Genomic DNA, 22327 nt, shown 5'->3' with positions numbered 1-22327 from the left:
TTTAAAAGGAACATCCATATGCATGGTCATGTCACAAGCGGAGACGAGATAGCAGGAGACAGGCCATTATACTCAAAAAGGTGGAAGTGGCCATCGGAGGGCCATTTACACATTTGTGGAACTGGTAGTACTAGAAGGCCATTTGTATGTATGCTCCTGTCCAAACAGACTATGAGGGTGGCATGAGGGGCCGATATACACAGTAGTGTATCACTGTGCTGCCCACCGAAGAGGTGTTTGTGGAGGTGGTAGGCGCTGTACGCCCTCTGAACGAAATGTATACACACAGGATACAATGTTCTACAAGCCAACCATTCACTGTCTTTGTGAGGTTGGATGTTTTTGGGAGTTGCAAGAGGGTTTGCAAAGGAAGAAGAGACTGTGTTGTGGGTGTGTGAAACTGAAAAGAGTCAAAATGTAACAGAATGTGGACCTTGAGGGTACAGGCTTATTCAAGGGTCAAAATGCATGCAGAGTACAAAAAATGCATATATAGCAAGTCCTATTAAGAAAATTACCTGTTTATTTATTGGTGATTTATTGAACGTATTGTACCGATACCAATATTTTGTATTTGGTACAGGTACCAAAATGTATTTTGATACTTTCCAAAATAAAAGGGAACAACAAAAAATATCAGTATTGCCTTTAACAGAAAATCTGGCAATACATTAAACATTTCTAATTGCAAACAAAGAACAATGTTAGCATTAAATAACATAGTGAACATACTAGGCAACTTCTCTTTTAGTAGCAAGTAAGCAAACGGGTAAAAAGGCTCCAAATGTGGCTGGTGACCTATGCAGTAACACAGGTTTTACCCAAGATTGCCAAGATACCTGGGGCTGTGGGGGCGTGGTTTTTTTTTTGTCTTGTCCAGCTACTCAGGAAAATCATATTGTTGATGTAAATGCCCATATTTGCTGTAAAGATTTACTTTACAAAAGAGAAATGGGGGATACTTCTCTTGTTGCCTTATTTGTATCTGACTTTATTAAATGGATTTATATTATTATTTGGTGCTGCCGGACCGGAGCAGGAGGGGATAGAAAGAGAAAAAAAGGAAGACAGAGGGGGAAATTGCAGGGACAAAAGGGGGATAAGACAGAGAGACAACAATAACAATCGAACAGCATCAGCAAATACGGTATGTACAAATATGAGACAAAAAGTGATAGCAAAGAAGCAGTTAGTGAAATAAATATTAATAACACAGAAATGACAATGAACATTATTGCACTACAAATGGAGCAATAACAATACCAATAGAAATAGCACTATCAATAATGAATAATAATAATTACCTCTATTATCAACAATAAAATTGTTTGAAATGCAATATTATACATGCTTGTACAGGTAAAAGCCAGTAAATTAGAATATTTTGAAAAACTTGATTTATTTCAGTAATTGCATTCAAAAGGTGTAACTTGTACATTATATTTATTCATTGCACACAGACTGATGCATTCAAATGTTTATTTCATTTAATTTTGATGATTTGAAGTGGCAACAAATGAAAATCCAAAATTCCGTGTGTCACAAAATTAGAATATTACTTAAGGCTAATACAAAAAAGGGATTTTTAGAAATGTTGGCCAACTGAAAAGTATGAAAATGAAAAATATGAGCATGTACAATACTCAATACTTGGTTGGAGCTCCTTTTGCCTCAATTACTGCGTTAATGCGGCGTGGCATGGAGTCGATGAGTTTCTGGCACTGCTCAGGTGTTATGAGAGCCCAGGTTGCTCTGATAGTGGCCTTCAACTCTTCTGCGTTTTTGGGTCTGGCATTCTGCATCTGCCTTTTCACAATACCCCACAGATTTTCTATGGGGCTAAGGTCAGGGGAGTTGGCGGGCCAATTTAGAACAGAAATACCATGGTCCGTAAACCAGGCACGGGTAGATTTTGCGCTGTGTGCAGGCGCCAAGTCCTGTTGGAACTTGAAATCTCCATCTCCATAGAGCAGGTCAGCAGCAGGAAGCATGAAGTGCTCTAAAACTTGCTGGTAGACGGCTGCGTTGACCCTGGATCTCAGGAAACAGAGTGGACCGACACCAGCAGATGACATGGCACCCCAAACCATCACCCAACCATGCAAATTTTGCATTTCCTTTGGAAATCGAGGTCCCAGAGTCTGGAGGAAGACAGGAGAGGCACAGGATCCACGTTGCCTGAAGTCTAGTGTAAAGTTTCCACCATCAGTGATGGTTTGGGGTGCCATGTCATCTGCTGGTGTCGGTCCACTCTGTTTCCTGAGATCCAGGGTCAACGCAGCCGTCTACCAGCAAGTTTTAGAGCACTTCATGCTTCCTGCTGCTGACCTGCTCTATGGAGATGGCGATTTCAAGTTCCAACAGGACTTGGCGCCTGCACACAGCGCAAAATCTTCCCGTGCCTGGTTTACGGACCATGGTATTTCTGTTCTAAATTGGCCCGCCAACTCCCCTGACCTTAGACCCATAGAAAATCTGTGGGGTATTGTGAAAAGGAAGATGCAGAATGCCAGACCCAAAAACGCAGAAGAGTTGAAGGCCACTATCAGAGCAACCTGGGCTCTCATAACACCTGAGTAGTGCCAGAAACTCATCGACTCCATGCCACGCCGCATTAACGCAGTAATTGAGGCAAAAGGAGCTCCAACCAAGTATTGAGTATTGTACATGCTCATATTTTTCATTTTCATACTTTTCAGTTGGCCAACATTTCTAAAAATCCCTTTTTTGTATTAGCCTTAAGTAATATTCTAATTTTGTGACACACGGAATTTTGGATTTTCATTTGTTGCCACTTCAAATAATCAAAATTAAATGAAATAAACATTTGAATGCATCAGTCTGTGTGCAATGAATAAATATAATGTACAAGTTACACCTTTTGAATGCAATTACTGAAATAAATCAAGTTTTTCAAAATATTCTAATTTACTGGCTTTTACCTGTATATGTACAATGTGTATATATATGTTTTTGTGTGGATGTACTGTATGTACCGAGAGTGTGTATATATGTACTGCATTTGTGTATGTACAGTATGTGGGTGCGTAGGTACCAATGTATGTGGGTAAGTACCAATGTGTGCGCGTATGTATGTATTAACGGATGAATGTGTATATATATGTATGATTAACTGTGTGTATGTGAATTTGGGGAACAAGGGACCACCGGCCTCACGACAGGAACCCCAGAGCCAGGCCCACTGTGCCGCCCAACAGGGTCAGCGGCAGGCCATAGACAGACGCGCCCAGCAGAGGACAAGGCACAGGAGAAGCAGGGGACAGCCAGCCCCCTTTTCATTGAGATGGCGACGGATAGTGTGAGCTGACACTGTTGTGCCCTGTTTCTGCAGGTCAGCTTGAATTTGTTTGGAAGTGGATCGAGGTTCTTTATCCACAATTCTAACAATCCTTCCTTGCAGTCTTTCATAAATTTTTCTTCTCCGTCCACGTCCAAGGATGTTAGCTACAGTGCCATGGGCTTTAAACTTCTTGATGACATTGCGCACAGTAGACACAGGCACATTTAGATCTCTGGAGATGGACTTGTAGCCTTGAGATTGTCTATGTGTTTCCACAATCGTAGTTCTCAAATCTTCTGAGAGTTATTTGCTCGTCTTTCTTTTCTCCATGCTCAAGTGTGGTAAACGCAACACAAAAGTTGAGTCGACCTTTCTCCATTTTAACTGGCTGCAAGTGTGATTTCTATATTGCCAGCACCTGTTACTGGCTACAGGTGAGTTCAATTACAAATTAAAGGAGCATCACATGCTTAGAATACAACTATTTCTAACAATTTTGAAAAGGTGCCAATAATTTTGTCCATTCCATTTTTGGAAGTTCTGTGTAAAATAATATCAGATTTGGCTTTATGGGTTTTTTTGTGTTATTCCAATGCAAACAAAATAAACAAACATGTGAATACCAAAGCATTTGTAATTTCAACAATTTTCTGGGAGAAGTGGTGCATTATCTGACAGAAATGCAGGGGTGCCAATATTTTTGGCCATGACTAAGTTCTGTTGGGTCTAAAGACAGAAATGCGTGATTTATTTATTTATATACTATTATTCTTTATGCATCCGACCAGGGCTTGAGCCGCTCCTGGCAATTGTGCTGGAAAATTGAGACGGACCTTTTCATGTAGATGACTTGCTGATATAAGAGGATTCAATTTAATTCAGCTACCAGTGGATAGCTAAGCGATTAACATTGGTACCATTTGTACATCTGGTTCTTATAGAAATAGAATGGAATAGAAAGTACTTTATTGATCCCTGAGGGAAATTCAGCACCACAGTTCGCTCACAATAAACAATAAACACTTAGGTATTTTTCACATGTGAATAATATAATTACAGTCTATTATACAGCATTATTCACATGTGAATAATTAAAGTACCAATGATTCTCACACACATTAGGTGTGGTGAAATTATTCTCTGCATTTGACCCATCACCCTTGATCACCCCCTGGGAGGTGGGGGGAGCAGTGAGCAGCAGCGGTGGCCACGCCCGGGTATCCTTTTTGGTAATTTAACCCCCAATTCCAACCCTTGATGCTGAGTGCCAAGTAGGGAGGTAATGGGTCCCATTTTTATAGTCTTTGGTATGACTCGGCTGGGGTTTGAACTCACAACCTACCGATCTCAGGGCGGACACTAACCACTAGACCACTGAGTAGGTTAATATAAATACAGTCTATTATACAGCATTATTCACATGTGAATAATATAAATACAGTCTATTATACGGCATTATTCACATGTGAATAATATAAATACAGTCTATTATACAGCATCATTCACGTGTGAATAATATAAATACAGTCTATTATACAGCATCATTAACATGTGAATAATATAAATACAGTCTATTATACATTAAAGTACAGTCAAAAGGGAACATATGCAATATACAGTCTGATGCTTATTCCATGTACACATCAAAGTATTTACCCTACTATCATATTAGGGAGCAACCCCTAATATAATGGTCAATGTTTAATTTGACTTACTTCCAGGATGTATTTCTGCAGCAACTGGATGTCTTTCAGAGCTTCTTGATCCTGGTGAATGACGACCACCTCCTTCAGCGGGTACTGAAGCACAGGACAATCATTGTAATCAATCAGCAACACAGTTCATGTTTATAAAGGTCATGTTTTTTTTCCATACTGTAGTTGCCATACACACATAGTACAGTGTCAGTTCCAGCTGGACTAGACTATAAAATGGTTGATTTACCTTCACCGGCAGAGTCTTCCTGTCACGGATGACTCGGCCGAGCTCGATCACAGACTGCATTTGAGAGACGGCGTTCTCAATGCGCTTGTCAATCACATTCTCCCTGAAAATTGGAAATGCGAGCGACGACAGTTTTAGTGTTTTCACAATTTTAACATGACTTAACAGCATGAGTCAAAATGCCTTTTTTTCTCTTATACATGTAAAATTTAATGCCTTATTGGATCCGAGTGGCTGTTCTCCTGATTAAGGGTAATCTAGAAAGGTACACGGGTACGCTGAGGATAATAAAGACCAAACCATGACAAGAAGAAGAGTGGCACACATCTTAAGAAAAAAACAGACAAAAAAACGCTTTAAACAGAGGGTTGGTGTAATTCAAGCGGTTTCATTTGACTGCTGGGGCTGGGGTTGGACAAGCAGCTAAAAAAACAGCAGTACTGAGTGGGTGACAGGAGAAATTATTTTTATCAAACATGCTATCTTAGAATAAAACTTTTATTTGTAACTTTCACAGTGGCGTATAAAGAATGGGCAATGAAGGATTGACACGGTTTTACTGTATAGTGGAACTTTGAAGAGTAGCCCAACTTACGATGTTTTTGAGATATGAGCTGTCACTCCGCTAATTGTTACGCCTAAGTTGCAAACAAAAAAATTGAGTGACAAGCCAACCAACCGCTAGTTGGCGAAGCGATTGTCAGCGTGAACCCCGTAACATTCACCTAAAACATCCGGCATCGCGCGCTAGCATTAGCTCACAGCTAGAGATCGACATAACGGAGAAAGTACGTGTGAAAGACAGCCCTGAGAAGAAGCAGCATATTATATTCATTAAATTAAAGAAACAAATCATCAAAATCATGACCGAGCGTGTAGCCAACTTGCTGAGGCAGTTTGGGTGTAGAAATGTTAGTCTGCACCATACTAAAGTAGGAGGGGCCCACAACGCCAGCCAAAGATTTTAAAATATCTACAGTGGACATGTATCTATAAACACATGTTTATGCTGCTGATGGTGTGTTTGATGGAGAAGCAGCTCGAAGGAGATACTGTAGAAGTCCGCTTTCCAAGGTAAATGATATACATTATTACATGAAACTACAGTAGTTGTGTGAATGCTCCAAATTTCTTCTTCTTCTCCACATTTTGGGGCGCTCTACCTTTCACATTTTTCACCCAATTCAAACCGTTCCAACTTCAAACTGTCAACCTATTCGGGAATCACGGGCTTTCCCTTGACAAATTCCAAAAATTCCCAGATTTCCCAGAATTTCAGGTTTTCCGGGACATTTTTCAAACTTCCACCATTTCCACATCATACCTAGTCAGTGTCCTAGTGGTTAGAGCAGGGGTCACCAACCTTTTTGAAACCAAGAGCTACTTCTTGGGTACTGATTAATGTGAAGGGCTACCAGTTTCCATCCATCCATTTTCTACCGCTTATTCCCTTTGGGGTCGCGAGGGGCGCTGGAGCCTCTCTCAGCTACAATCGGGCGGAAGGCGGGGTACACCCTGGACAAGTCGCCACCTCATTGCAGGGGCTACCAGTTTGATACACACTTAAATAAATTGCCAGAAATAGCCAATTTGCTCAATTTACCTTTAACTCTATGTTATTATTAATAATTAATGATATTTATCTTTGTGGAAACACTGATCATCTTAATGATTTCTCACAATAAATATATATAGAAACAGATAAATATCAATATGCAACACTTTATTTTTATATTTTCTCTAAGTGCACATTTTTCAAATTGAACATTTTCAAATGATCACTTCTAAGACAGTTTTGTGATATCACAATATCCCATTTTAACTAGCTAGCCACTAACATTTTTTAACAAATCATGAATTACTTTGCACCATGTTTGTACAAATAATAACTCATGTAAAATACAAAAGTCAACTCTCAAATTTTTAAATAAATCATGTCACACTTTGAACTGGACACCAAATCTGTTATTTGTTTCTTTGTCGGTTAGTGAAGACCAAGTCTTTAAAATATTTTCTTGGATTTTCAAATTCTATTTGAGTTTTGTCTCTCTTAGAATTAAAAATGTCGAGCAAAGTGAGACCAGCTTGCTAGTAAATAAATAAAATTTAAAAAATAGAGGCAGCTCACTGGTAAGTGCTGCTATTTGAGCTATTTTTAGAACAGGCCAGCGGGCTACTCATCTGGTCCGTACGAGCTACCTGGTGCCCGCGGGCACCGCGTTGGTGACCCCTGGGTTAGAGTGTCCGCCCTGAGATCGGTAGGTTGTGAGTTCAAACCCCAGCCGAGTCATACCAAAGACTATAAAAATGGGACCTGTTACCTCCCTGCTTGGCACTCAGCATCAAGGGTTGGAATTGGGGGTTAAATCACCAAAAATGATTTCCGGGCGTGGCCACCACTGCTGAACAAGAGGATGGGTCAAATGCAGAGGACAAATTTCACCACACCAAGTGTGTGTGTAACAATCATTGGTACTTTAACTTTAACTTTCCAACCGATTCAAACCAATCCACCTTTAACACATTCCACCATCCTGGAAATTAAAAGTAAATTTTTTCCAAGTTAAAAAAAACTCCAGAATTTTCCAGAATTCCTGGTTTTCCAAAGCCCTATTTCCACCTTTTTTTCTGGCGACTACTCCTTCCACATTTTTCAACGCATTTCAACCGTTTCACCGTCAAAACATTCCTCTTAATCAGGACAAAAAACAAAGTTGTTTTGTGAACTGGAAAAATTCCCAGTTTTCCTGAAATTCCTTAATACTATCTCTCGATTCAACATGTTACTACTTCAACATTTCTCGACAGATTTGAAAAATTCCAATACCAACCATTTCAACTCATTCAGACCATTCAAGTTTTCTACCATTTTCCAAAAAATTCCCGCTTCTCCAGAAATTCCCCAATTTTTGGGAAATTCCCATTGAAATCAATGGCACAATCTTCAAAGTTCCACAACTCCCACATTTTTCATCTGATTCAAACTGTTCCAACTCCAGAATATTCAGCCTGTTTGGGAATTGTGTGCTCTACCTCAACAATAAAAATAAAAAAATCCCAGGATTTCAGTTCAACTTCAGCATTGGAGCATTCACACGCAATTCCTTCAGGAATAGCCTCATCTAGTTGTTTGTAGAACAATGTTGGATGTAATGATTACAATGACAATAAAAATTCTGCACCATATATCCACAAATCTTTCTTCTAGTGGCTACAATCTCAGAAAACAATTAAATGGGTACATTAATTGCCGTGGTAGAATCCACTTTAATACTGCCATGTTTTTATTTGGAAGCTTACTTTTCACTGAACGTGAGACCACTGTGTGCACGTTTTAAGGTGGTGTAACTAGACAGTAGTTATGTCGCTGTTGTCGTTTCACGCTGCTTAGTAATAATGAAGAATTAAGTCAACACATGTCAACATAAACAGACCATTACTTGTTTATTTTTTTTTTTACAACAATGACCCCTTTGTGTGTCAAACTTTATGTTGGCCAAAGCAGTCAACAATGGCTCAAGTGGGCACGTTTTAGTCATTAAAAGAACATTGCAGATCAGAAGTTAATGTGGTGATCGACATAGTTCATTTGTAAGTGTTCCGAAACGCATCTCTTAAGCGGCAATGGTCCACTTGTTTGGTGTGTACCAGGGTTTAGTAGATTCAAAAACATAAAAAAATAGCTTGGTCCTAAGACATTTGTACAAAAAAGAGGTATTGAAAGATAACGGTTGTGTTACATTCGGGGCATTTTGGTAATTCCACCAATTTTTCCCCTACCTGACTTGGGGCAGCATGAGGTAATGGATGCTGCCGATGTCCTTCTCCTCCATGGAGGCGGGGTCGATGAGGTTACGCAGATTTTGGTACATCATCTCTGTAATGAAGGGCGTGAAGGGAGCCTGGGTTGAAGCAGCAGAGAAGAAGGGAAGAAAATTATTTGATGCTCTGCAACTGTAGCTAATTTACATTTCCTGACGCAGAGGTCCAAAAGTCAGAGGGAGCTAATAAAAAAAAAAAGCATATCCAACACATTTTCCCAGAGATTTTAAGAGCTAAAAGTTCAAACAGTTGTGCCAGCAGTACCTTGCACTTTAAGCACGCTAATTAATTCATAAAGCTCCCAGCTGATCGGTGATTTAAGTTAGGTTGGCTCTCTCACAGCACACCTACTGTACCTCTTCCACATACATATGACTTTGTCACACAAATATACTCAACACAAACCAGTTACGCTTGCACACACACAAACAACTGTTATGACTCACCATCAGCCTGCACATGGAGAACAGAACACTGAAGAGGGTTTCCAGCGCCCACAGACAGTCCTCGGTGCCACTCTCGCCCTACAAAGTTCACGCGCGTCAATATAACACGTCCCCATGGAGAAATGCAAAAGAGAGAAAATGCAAAGAAGGGCATATATCCCCAATGCAGCTCAACCAAATGTTGCAAAGAATGGTCACTATGAAAATGTCTACTGCACTATGTGGCTGCAACTAGCAGAGGTGGTTTATATTCAATCAGGTTGCTGTCTTGAAAACAGCTACAGTATGGAACGTTTGAGACCTGCGTGAAGACTGTGTTAAGACTTTCAAGGTATTCAAAAAAAAAATGTTCAGAAAATTATTTTTTTAAATTAATTCATTGTAGTTACTCATTACTTTACCAAAAAAGGAATTGAACTATTAATAGAATTACTCCTTAGTAAGGGAAATAAATTAATGCGTTACTTAAAAAAATAAACTCAATATGGTATGCATTTTGGTATGTTTTTGAGAGTAGAGAGTGTGCCTTTAAAAGGCGGTGCCTGTTGCCAGGTTAAGTGTGACATCACAAGAGCGCACTCTGAGCAGCATTTTAGCTCAGCTGTGTTAGCCTCCTTATATTTGATATCAAGTTCATTTTGGTGTGGTGCTGGTTGTTACTTTCTCTAGTAAAAATATATTTTCTGCATTGAACTTGCTGTACTTCTGACGCTGTCATGTTGACATACAACCACATCAAAAGTTGGGTGCCGTGTTGAACAGATGTATCGGTAACAGTTTTGTAATGTACAAAGCCCAAAACCTGTGAAGTTGGCACGTTACGTAAATGGTAAATAAAAACAGAATACAATGATTTGCAAATCCTTTTCAACTTACGTATATTCAATTGAATAGACTGCAAAGACAAGATATTTAATATTCCAATTGAGAAACTTGTTTTTTTTTTGCAAATAATCATTAACTTAGAATTTAATGGCAAAAAAGTTGGCACAGGGGCATGTTTACCACTGTGTTACATGGCCTTTCCTTTTAACAACACTCAGTAAACGTTTGGGAACAGAGGAGACCAATTTTTGAAGCTTTTCATGTGGAATTGTTTCCCATTCTTGCTTGATGTTGTAGCTTAAGTTGTCCAACAGTCCGGGGTCTCCATTGTCATATTTTACGCTTCATAATGCGCCACACATTTTCAATGGGGGAGAGGTCTGGACTACAGGCAGGCCAGTCTAGTACCCGTTTACTACTAACTTTGGCTACCCCTGTGGTAAATTTTAAATGTGCTCTATAAATAAAGTTGATTTGATTTGATTTGCTGTTGTAACACATACAGAATGTGGCTTGGCATTGTCTTGCTGAAATAAGCAGGGGCGTCCATGAAAAAAGACATTGCTTGGATGGCAATATGTTGCTCCAAAACGTGTATGTACCTTTTAGCATTAATGGTGCCTTCACAGATGTGTAAGTTACCCATGCCTTGGGCACTAATACACCCCCATACCATCACAGATGCAGGCTTTTAAACTTTGCGCATATAACAGTCCGGATGGTTCTATTCCTCTTTGGTCCAGAGGACACGACGTCCACAGTTTCCAAAAACAATTTGAAATGTGGACTCGTCAGACCACAGAACATTCGCTTTGCATAGCAGAGTTTTAACTTGAACTTACAGATGTAGAGACAAACGGTAGTTAATGACAGTGGTTTTCTGAAGTGTTCCTGAGCCCATGTGGTGATATCCTTTACACTGATGTCGTTTTTTTTACCGCCTGAAGGATCGAAGGTCACAGGCATTCAATGTTGGTTTTCGGCCTTGCCGCTTACATGCAGTGATTTCTCCAGATTGTCTGAACCTTTTGATAATATTATGGACCCTAGATGGTGAAATCCCTAAATTCCTTGCAATAGCTTGTTGAGAAATGTTGTTCTTAAATTGTTCGACAATTTGCTCACGCATTTGTTCACAAAGCGGTGACCCTCGCCCCATCCTTATTTGTGAATGACTGAGCATTTCATGGAAGCTGCTTTTATACCCAATCATGACACCCACCTGTTCCCAATTAGCCTGTTCACCTGTGGGATGTTCCAAGTAAGTGTTTGATGAGCATTCTTCAATTTTCTCAGTCTTTTTTGCCACTTGTGCAGGCTTTTTTGAAACATGTTGCAGGCATCAAATTCCAAATGAGCTAATAATTGCAAAAAATAAAGTTTACCAACGTTAAGTATCTTGTCTTTGCAGTTTTATTTACCATTTACACAAGATGCCAACTTCACTGATTTTGTAGTTATTATAGCATGTTTAGAGAATAGATATGATTTTCTTTATTTTTGTCAAGCTGCTACACCTCCCCTGAAGTCTTCTGCCGCCTCACAATTGAAAACCTACGTAACTGAGGCCCTTAATGTCTTGTTACAGTGATTCAGCAGTTGATTTCCTCACATGCAAATTTACTTGCCTTAAGACGGCGTCTGTTGGTGCGGACGTACCAGTTGGTGAGCATGTCCACAAACTTAACAAGACGCGGCACCACAGTGTAGAGGCGGTACGCTGCGGCAAAGTGACAGCAATCCGTGTCAGCAACAAAATCGGCAAAGCTGCTGGATGCCTAGACGTTAGGACGTCTTCTTACCGTCCATTTCTGCCTTGACGAACTGGATGAGGGACTGTGTGAAGGACTGGATCCATTTGTCCATGATGTTGTCACTTTGCTTGGCGGTGTTCTCATTGTACAGGAACTGCATATCCTCTTCCTGACAACACACAAACATTGGCACACTTAGAAAGGTATCGCCTCATGGCCACAACATTAGGTACATCTATTGGCTCCAGGGATAGGCTCAGTGTTTAATCAATCAATCATCAATCAAAGTTTATTTATAAAACCCTAAATCACGAGTGTCTCAAAGGGCTGCACAAGCCACAACAACATCCTCGGCTCTGATCCCACATCTAATACAACACTTGTATTAGATGTTGTGGCTAAAGTTGAGGTTTAAAGGTTCTTAACATATTCAAAAGCTGTCAAAAGGAAGGCACCGGAATCTGCACGTTTTGCAGGTAACAAAGACTGCACTTACACGTTTGGATCTTTAGATTATGTCTTTTATGTGGAACTGGTCATGGGCCAACTTGTACCATATTTTCCGGACCATAGGGCACACCAGATTTTTTTCATATATAAGGCGCACCGGATTATAGGGCGCATTAAAGGAGTCACATTATTATTATTATTTTTTTCTAAATGTAAAACACTTCCTTGTGGTCTACATAACATGAAATGGTGGTTCTTTGGTCAAAATGTTGCATAGATGATGTTTTACAGATCATCTTCAAGCCGCTTTCTGACAGTCGCTTCAGGATGCGCCGTTTTGTGGGCGGTCTTATTTACGTGGCTCACCTTCGACAGCGTCTTCTCCCCGTCATCTTTGTTGTAGCGGTGTAGCGTGCAAGGACGGGAGTGGAAGAAGTTAACTGTTTTAATGACATTCAGACTTTACTTAAATCAATAACGGAGCAGCATCTCCTCATCCGGAAACAACAACACAGGAAATGTGTCCCGTGAAAAAACGTCCGACCGGAACTCTCTCATAACTAAAGTTCCTTGGGTGAATAATGTATGTCATATAACAAGAAGATAGAGAAAAAAAAGAAGCTAATCGACTACGGTGTCGACACGGACCAGAAAGGCGGACGCGTGCAATTTTTTAAGGATTTATGCAGATCACAAATAAAGATCAGCAGGTACCAGAAGGTAGGAAAAGTTGCTTTTGCATAATATTGCGAAACAAAACGTCAGATATGTCTTACCTTATACACACACCATAATAATACTCCTACGTTGAAGCACATCAAGCGGTGTGGCTTCATAGCTTACCAAAGTCGTACCAAAACATTTTGATGGATTTTTGAGCGCCGTGTGTAATGTTCTATATTTTCCAATGGAACATATAAAATGTTGGTGTTGTTTACTTAAGTCATATTGCCATCATAGCGCAGTCTACACGTATCTTTTATGTTTGACTACCATCTACTGGTCACACTTATCATTTACCGTGTACCAAAAAAAATTGCTTCGAGGTCGGTAAGCAAAAGCAGAATTCTGTACATTAGGCGCACCGGGTTATAAGGCACACTGTCGAGTTTTGAGGAAAAAAAAAAGATTTTGAGTGTGCCTTATAGTCTGGAAAATACGGTAATTGGATCTTCAGTGTGAAGATCATGCCGCTTACTAATGCAATATTTTGATATTGATATTTCTTTTTTACTACAGTATTAAAACCTCAACCAAATGCACACTTCCCACCTAAACAACACCACAGGGACTAATTATTGTGCCTTTTTACAGCATTATTTCACGCTATTAATCAAAGGGAATTAGTGTTCTGTACCGATGAGCAATGGATTTGTTAATGCCATCAAACATGTCTCAGTCTTTTAAAGAAGGGACGGTTAATAAAGAAGAAGTGACATTTTGTGGTGTTCATTAAGTGCACCTACCTTCTGTAACCTTTCCACATTCTGCACCAGGAAGCGGTAGGCATTATACCACGGCAGGAAGACATCCTTCAGCACATCTCGAACACCGTCCTCTTTGAAACGCAAGTTCTCCGCCCTCACAACTGGGGAGTTGATAAGGTACAGTCTGCAGAGAAAATAGACATTTAAGTATTGTGTTGATGCATCTGAGCCTCATTTGTCTGTATTAGCTCGACAGGGACTTCCTGTTCCTGTCTAAAAATAGGTTATTAAGGAGATTTAAGAACCATTAACTTACATCAGCAACCTATAATTTCAAACAGGTAAATTCCCAAACAAAATGAAAAAAGTAAAAGTAACAATTTACAAGAATTGAGACAAACACCAGTTTATAAACTATAGACATGTTTCTCAACTTCCAAATTTTTCTAAAATCCATCCATCCATCCATTTTCTACAGCTTGACCCTTTAAGGGTCGCGGGGGGATGCCGGAGTCTGTCCCAGCTGCACCCGGGCAGGGTACATCATTGAAAAACAATTTGGCAAAAAATTGGACAAATTCACGAGTAAAAGTGGACAACCAATACGATACATAGCTAACATCCCAACATCGATGGCATTAATTGAAATAACGAAGGAAATTTATTGTAAACAGTGTGCAGCTGCAGTGTTTATGCACTTACCAAAATAATTTGACACAATTAACTAAACTATCTTAATTAACAGACTAGAACGGTATGGCATTAGAGCAGGCCTGGGCAATTATTTTGACTCGGGGGCCAAATTTAGAAAAAAAAATGTGTCTGGGGGCCGGCTTATCTATTTTTAAGAACACTAATACAAAACCTCACAATGTCTGATGACCGCCGTAAAAAACAGAAGGGATTTTTTTTTTTTTTTACTGAATGAGACACCCAGAATGTACATGAAAATAAAGAATGTCGGATTTACAATATCTATGAATGATAAAACACTGAATATTGACAACATATGAACGTCACACCTCCTCTCGATCGACATATTTTACAATCAAGCGAAACGCAACAAAAATGCAACAAACACAGCGAAATATGAACGTGAAGGGTAAAAAACACAAAAATCACCTACAATTTGATGTATGTGATACATCACTAAGCTTTAGAACTTTGTTTTAAAAAGCTCCTTCCTCGTCTGTCCCTGACACCCGCATTTCAGGCTGGCCGCTCTGGAAACACTCTGTGGAAACGCACCCCACCCACACTGCTTGGTGCCTCGTCTGAGCTACTGTGACTTAGATTACCATAGTAACTAATTAGATTACCATTGTAACTAGTATATCATGCAAAAGCACAGATTCCAACCATTGAAATACTTTGTATAATTCAAGATTAACGGTCATTGGAAAACATCACTGCACATCATAATGGCAGCTACAGTTTCCATCTCAAAGATCTAAAAAATTTGTTTGGTATTGTCCGGCAGGCAAGATTGAAAAGCTTAATGCGGCCCCCGGGCCTTAATTTGCCCAGGTCTGCATTAGACGGTTGGTCTTAAACTGGTTAAGAAGCTACTTAACCAACAGGAAGCAAAATGTGAAGCTCGGCAAACACACGTCTACAACTCTAAACATACAGTATGTCATGTGTGTGGCAGGAGTACATTAATAGCTACCACAGAGGAGCAAATCACGTTGAGTTTTTATGTTGACATCTTAACAAAACCATCCATCCATTTTCTACCACTTGTCCCTCTCGCGGTCACGGTGTGTGCTGGAGCCTGTCCCTCTCACGGCCGCGGGGTGTGCTGGAGCCTATCCCAGCTGCACTTAATGTACCATATATACATATAATCCCAGCACATATTGTGCCTTCATGGTAAAACAGGTAAGATAAAGTACACATTTGTAGGTTCTGCAAGCTAAAAAAAAATGTAAATACGTGACTAACTTCAGGAAGTTTAACATTCCTAGTGTAAATACACAATGAAAACCCTACAGGACATTAATTGAATTGATTTACGTGGACCCCGACTTAAACAAGTTGAAAAACTTATTCGGGTGTTACCATTTAGTGGTCAATTGTACGGAATATGTACTTAACTGTGCAATCTACTAATAAAAGTTTCAATCAATCAATCAATCAATCAAATTGATCTGTCAAACACGTTCAAGTTGATTATCAATATGCCTTGAAGCTAAATGTCGCCCCGTGACTATTTACTGTGCAAATGTTCACGAGCCGTATTAATGCCTTTAAAAGCAGGGATAGTTTGGTTACGCAATGACAGACAAGCTGAGTTAGAAAAGTCATTTCGTGAAACTGTGAGCTTTTACCGATTCTAAAGTTGAGGGGGTGCAATTTCTGCGTAACAAGCAACTTTAATGGCAAACGAGTGTTAATTACAAAGCAGACATTGTCATGATGAGGTCAAATCCTTTTTGGCATTTGAAATGAGGACAAGAATATTTAGGGTAGAGTTTTTACCACACAAAATGACTACTGCTTTGTGTCTCATTTATAAATGTACAGTGTTGAGGAAAAAGCATATATTGTATTGAAAATGTCAGCATTAGAGAGAAACATGCAGTGATATTTTTTTTTTGAAACTCACTCTTTAGTGTATATGAGCATATGGTGCAACGGTGTGGTGCTTTATTCATTTCGGCCATATGGCCGTGGCGCTTCTACTGCTTGGGGCACATGTAAGAACGTGCATATGAGCATGCGTGTGCTGCTTGCGTGAGGTTGTGAACACAGTATGTACAGTAGGACTACGACAGTTTGGAGCAGTAGCTCTTTTAAAACCGTGCCAGCTAATGACATAAGGTAGGTTCACACACACATACACACAGCTCTGCCACCGGCACGCAGGCTTTCATGCTTCAGAAACGCACAATCACACTGGCTCACACTCAGACGCAGAGCTGACCTGAGGGCATCGGCACCATAGCTCTGCACTATGAGGCCCGGGTCCGGGTAGTTCTTCTTGCGCTTGCTCATCTTCTGTCCATCGCTGCAAGGGAGTAAGACAAAGGCATTAATGCACATACACACACACATGCATGCATGAGTATGCATCTTAAGTACACGTGCACTTGGTATTCAAATTAGCCAAGCCTTCCAGGTCAGCAGGCCTGTGAGTGCTGTGCTGCGTTTTAGGGCCGAAGGCTGAAGAAGAGGAGAAGCTCTACCGAGGAGCAACTCTGAGGGCTAAACTGTACCAGCACAAATACTACCATTATCTTACGCAGGCATATGACAAGTACAAGAATATAACAAAGTTTGCATGAACACAGACGGGGAAAGCATTTTCAACAAGCCTGAATACTGACCTGGCCAGGACCAAGCCGTTAACGATGACATTCTTGAAGGGTGGTTTGCCAAATAGGGCTGTGGAGAGCACCAGCAGGGTGTAGAACCTGCACAGAAACACAAAAGGCATCTGAAAGTGTAGCGATATAATTGACAAATTGAGCTGGTGAGCTGCTGCATCGCCTTTAAACTGGTGAAAGTTGATTCTAGATTAAAAATCTTGCCTTTCACCTGGATAGTAGAAGGATTTGGCCATAAATCAAGAAGTTGGTCAACTTTGACAATCAACTTATACCCGGAGATGGCAAGAACAACAAGAAAAAATGCTTGTTTGCAGCCACCTTTTTTTAACGTGCAGAGGATTATCATTTATTGTTCATCTAAACGGCAAGATATGAACATTTTAGGGCTGGACAATTATTTGAATTTCAATTTTGATTATGGCTTCTTACTATTATGAAATCAATAATCGGAAAAAAATGAGTTATGGTCCGAGCAACTTGCATGCAATTTCCCAAGCTTGTGAGGAGTGAAAGAGCATGTTTATGAGAAGTTTGGGATCTCTCCATGATTACCGGTACTACTTTTTATTTGACACAGCGCTAGTATACCTAATCAATAATCACGAAACTCAACATAAAAAGTAAGTCATAGGATTTCGCGTTCACATTACCGCAGGTGGAGTCACATAATTGGCCAATAAAACAGAATCCCCTGTTAAAGGTATAACAATATTGGGGAAATTGACATATATATGAGTGAAATGTTATTAAGAGTAGAAGAAACTGAACCGCCCTGTCCTGAACTAAACAATGTCAAGCAGGCCACTTAAAACAGCATCTAAACTCCATAGCTAAAGCTAACAAGAACAATCATACACCCACAACAAATCTCATCTGCTTGTGTTGTTGTGAACGACATCATCGATGTAACATTAATGTACAAACAGTGGTCGCAACTTGAGAGGAGCTCTCTCTCTTTTTTTTAATTTATTTTTTTTAACAGCCTCAAGTGAGTCGCCTCTTTACTCGGCAAGTTGAGAACAGCAGTACAGCCCACTTCCCCCCTTCACAATAATAGTGTGGTGTGCCATATCCGGTCTGACTGCACTATCAAAATAAAGTTTTCAAAAATCACAAGCATGACGTACTTAAAGCAATTAGGCCCAATCCCAATACAATTATTTGGGTGCAATAGGAAACATATGTTTAATCATAAGTTTTATCATAAATGTTCTGTTAAAATGAAGACAATAATTACATTTTTTAAGGTCCCCTATATTTTGAAAAGTATCAACAAGTATTGAAATACATAACGATATACATTTTGGTATCAACATATTGTCGGTACAACTCTAGGTGGGACGTATGTGCAAAGATAACTTTGTCGTCGCTTACGTGCCCGAACATAAACTATGCATTGACATAGCAAGTGGTGTCCAAATTCCCACGGAAGATTACAAAGCTCTGCCCCTTTTTACTTTATTTGGAGGGTGTAGTGGTAGTGGGTGAGGGCTAGTGGTAGTGAGTGAGGGATAGTGGTACTGAGTGAGGTGGTGTATTGGGATTGGGAGTTATTGATACATTTACACAATGAAATTGTCCAAAGAGGAGCTCTCTCTCTCTTTTATTATTATTATTATTTTTAACAGCCTCAAGTGAGTCGCCTCTTTCACCGGCAAGTTGAGAACAGCAGCAAAGCCCACTTCCCTCCTTCACAATAATAGCGCGTAAATGTGAAGAGTTTTGCATTTAATTAACAAACATTTTATTAAATTTAATTTTACACAAGAACCACACACTCTATGGTGCTAAAATAAATCTAAAAGGTAAAAAAACAATTAAAAACAACTAAAACGGAAAAAGTGAATTTTATTGTTTTTTATATTGCTATTGTTATTTACATTTGTTATCATTGCTATTATTATGTTACATGTTGTGGTTTATTTGTTGCTCATTTATATCCAGTTTTCTTTTTAAAACAGTATTTAAAGTTAAGTTTTGGTGGTACAATAAATACTCATGTTTTCAAACAATAAATAATCGTGTAATCAATCATGATTATAATATTGATAAAAATAATTGTGAATATTATAATTACCATAATCGTTCAGCCTTAGAACAACTCATCAGTTCGCACTTTAACAGACATTGTACAGTAAGTGATTGTTTTATTATGTTCGTAGTTTGTATTTCTTGTTTAGCACTTAGCAATACGGATGCATTATGCTTAGTGTTTCGCTAAAGCCGGATCTGTTTAGCACACAGCTTCTAAAACTTGTAGCTTATCCTCCTTATATTCAGGCTCAAAAACATAATTTTCTGGACCTTATTTTGTCCCAAAGTAATCTTTGTTGTCTCTAATGGGTTTATGCTGAAAATTAAATGTATTTGTGTTTGTGCAATGACAAAGTTCATTCTTTACTTCCATTAAGTTGCCATTATTATTAGTAGTTACTCCTTTTTTTTGGGGGGGGGGGGATTTTGCCTATCGATCACAATCATTATGGTAATCATTAGGACATTGATTGATTGATTTTGATTGAGACTTTTATTAGTAGGTTGCACAGTGAAGTACATATTCTGTACAATTGACCACTAAATGGTAACAGGAAGGGTGTTAGTTTAGGGTTGTAGCTGCCTGGAGGTGTACTTTTATTGCGGTTTTGAAGGAGGATAGAGATGCCCTTTCTTTTATACCTGTTGGGAGCGCATTCCACATTGATGTGGCATAGAAAGAGAATGAGTTAAGACCTTTGTTAGATCGGAATTTGGGTTTAACGTGGTTAGTGGAGCTCCCCCTGGTGTTGTGGTTATGGTGGTCATTTACGTTAAGGAAGTAATTTGACATGTACTTCGGTATCAGGGAGGTGTAGCGGATTTTATAGACTAGACTCAGTGCAAGTTGTTTTACTCTGTCCTCCACCCTGAGCCAGCCCACTTTGGAGAGGTGGGTAGGAGTGAGGTGGGATCTGGGGTGGAAGTCTAGAAGTAATCTGACTAGCTTGTTCTGGGATGTTTGGAGTTTAGATTTGAGGGTTTTGGAGGTGCTAGGGTACCAGGAGGTGCATGCGTAATCGAAAAAGGGTTGAACGAGAGTTCCCGCCAGAATCCTCATGGTGCTTTTGTTGACCAGAGAGGAGATTCTATAGAGAAATCACGTTCGTTGGTTGACCTTTTTGATTACCTTGGTTGCCATTTTATCACAGGAAAGATTAGCCACTAGACGAATGTTTTTTTTTTAATGCATTCTAACTAGTAAAAAAATGGCGAGAATACGTCCTCATCCTTCTACTATCCAGGTGAGAGGCATGATGTACTCAACTGCAACATGTGTCCAGCCGCTGATTGGAGTAAGGTGTCTATTTAAGAGCTTAATGATTGCTTGACTTTGTGTTACGATGTTAATAGAACGTGTAACTACCTTGTATGAACAGTTTTTTCTTGCGTGTCCTTTTAGTCCTGCTTCCTATCAATAATGCACTGAAGTTTCCGCATCATCACATATTCAAGGCGCACCTGCCTGAACAGTGACACTGAAGTCACGGTTTGCACTTGTGGCACGGCCAGAAGACCATACAGATGTGCATTTGTATCAGTCCTACATTTTAGTCATTAAGTTTCTTGTCTGTTTTTCATGGGTTGGTTGTGTGCTACTTGAAAAAGGTTATAGTGTCCATTCATCATCTACCCACTCTTCCATCTTACCATCCTCTGGTCTGGTCAATGCCCTCAGCGATGAAATCTGCAGGGAAAGAGTCCTCAAACTCCCTCTTGTTTTCAAAGGGATAGTGGACCTGGGCGTAGGGCATGCTGCCACTCTCGAACCAGCAGTCGAACACCTCGGTGATCCTACGTAGGACACCTTTGCCACAGCGTGAGGGAATGGTCAGGTGGTCAATGCTGGAGGGAGGGGTGCATGAGACATGACATTAAAAGTCAGGGCAAAAAGACTAGAATATATTTAGTGGCTTCTCTAACACATTTCTGTGAAATGTGAAGTACATTACCATATTTTTCAGACTGTTAGGCGCACTTAAAATCCTTTCAATTTCTCAAAAATCAACAGTGCGCCTTATACCCCGGTGCGCCTAATGAACGGAATAATTCTGGTTGTGCTTACCGACCTAGAAGCAATTTTATTTGGTACATGGTGTAATGATAAGTGTGACCAATAGATGGCAGTCACACATAAGAGATACGTGTAGACTGCAATATGACGCCAGCAAACAACACCAAAACTTTAAATATTCCATTGAAAATAAAGAACATTACTACACACGGCACTCAAAAATCTGACAAAAATGTTTTAGTATGACTTTGAAGCCGCACCGCTTGATGGATTGTCGGCCCATTACGGCTACCGTAGTCAGAGATACCAGTATTACTATGGTGTGTGCATATAGACCCATTAGCAGACATATTATCTGGCGCGTTGTTTCATAATATTATGCAAAATCAACTTTTCTTACCTTCTGGTACCTGCTGATGTGTATTTGAGACCTGAATAAGTCCTGAAAATGTGTGCAAGTCCGCCATTGCAGTCCGTGCCGATACCGTAGTCATAAGCTTCTTCTTTTTCACTATCTTCTTGTTATGGGACATTCACCCTCTGCTGTTGCCATTTCTAATATAAAGTAGCGTAAAGTTCTAACTTATACCTCGCAATGTAAGCGCTAAAAACTACCAGTGTAGTGGGTTGACATTATTCACCCAAGGAACTTTAGCTATTAGAGAGTTCCGGTCGGACGTTTTTTCACGGGACACATTTCCGGCGTTGTTGTTGCACTAGTGAGCCACGGATGAGAAGATGCTGCTCAGTTGTTGATAGAAGTAAAGTCTGAATGTAATTAAAACTGTTAGCTCCATCTTTTGACACTACTTCCACTCCCGTCCTTGCACGCTACACCGCTACAACAAAGATGACGGGGAGAAGACGTTGTCGAAGGTGAGCCACGTAAATAAGACCGCCCACAAAACGGCGCATCCTGAAGCAACTGTCAGAAAGCTACTTGAAGATCTATAAAACATCATCTATGCAACATTTTGA

At 39.8% G+C, this 22327-nt stretch overlaps 1 protein-coding gene across 1 annotated transcript in view; it reads right to left on the bottom strand.

The window, feature by feature from the left end:
* iars1 (isoleucyl-tRNA synthetase 1) overlaps positions 1 to 22327 on the bottom strand; it is a 132644-nt gene that overhangs the window by 30510 nt on the left and 79807 nt on the right. The window contains exons 16-25 of the mRNA XM_061938371.2: positions 20986 to 21180; positions 17299 to 17385; positions 16896 to 16979; positions 14009 to 14153; positions 12141 to 12261; positions 11967 to 12058; positions 9514 to 9591; positions 9026 to 9147; positions 5246 to 5348; positions 5017 to 5100 (exon numbers count right to left, since the gene is read on the bottom strand). Coding sequence (XP_061794355.1) covers positions 5017 to 5100; positions 5246 to 5348; positions 9026 to 9147; positions 9514 to 9591; positions 11967 to 12058; positions 12141 to 12261; positions 14009 to 14153; positions 16896 to 16979; positions 17299 to 17385; positions 20986 to 21180 — 1111 coding nt within the window. The remainder of the gene's footprint in view (positions 1 to 5016; positions 5101 to 5245; positions 5349 to 9025; positions 9148 to 9513; positions 9592 to 11966; positions 12059 to 12140; positions 12262 to 14008; positions 14154 to 16895; positions 16980 to 17298; positions 17386 to 20985; positions 21181 to 22327) is intronic.

The sequence above is a fragment of the Nerophis lumbriciformis genome, linkage group LG03, assembly GCF_033978685.3.
Source record: "Nerophis lumbriciformis linkage group LG03, RoL_Nlum_v2.1, whole genome shotgun sequence".
Lineage (NCBI taxonomy): Eukaryota > Metazoa > Chordata > Actinopteri > Syngnathiformes > Syngnathidae > Nerophis > Nerophis lumbriciformis.
Note: the sequence above shows the minus strand (reverse complement) of the source record. Positions and strands in the feature narration are given on the sequence as shown.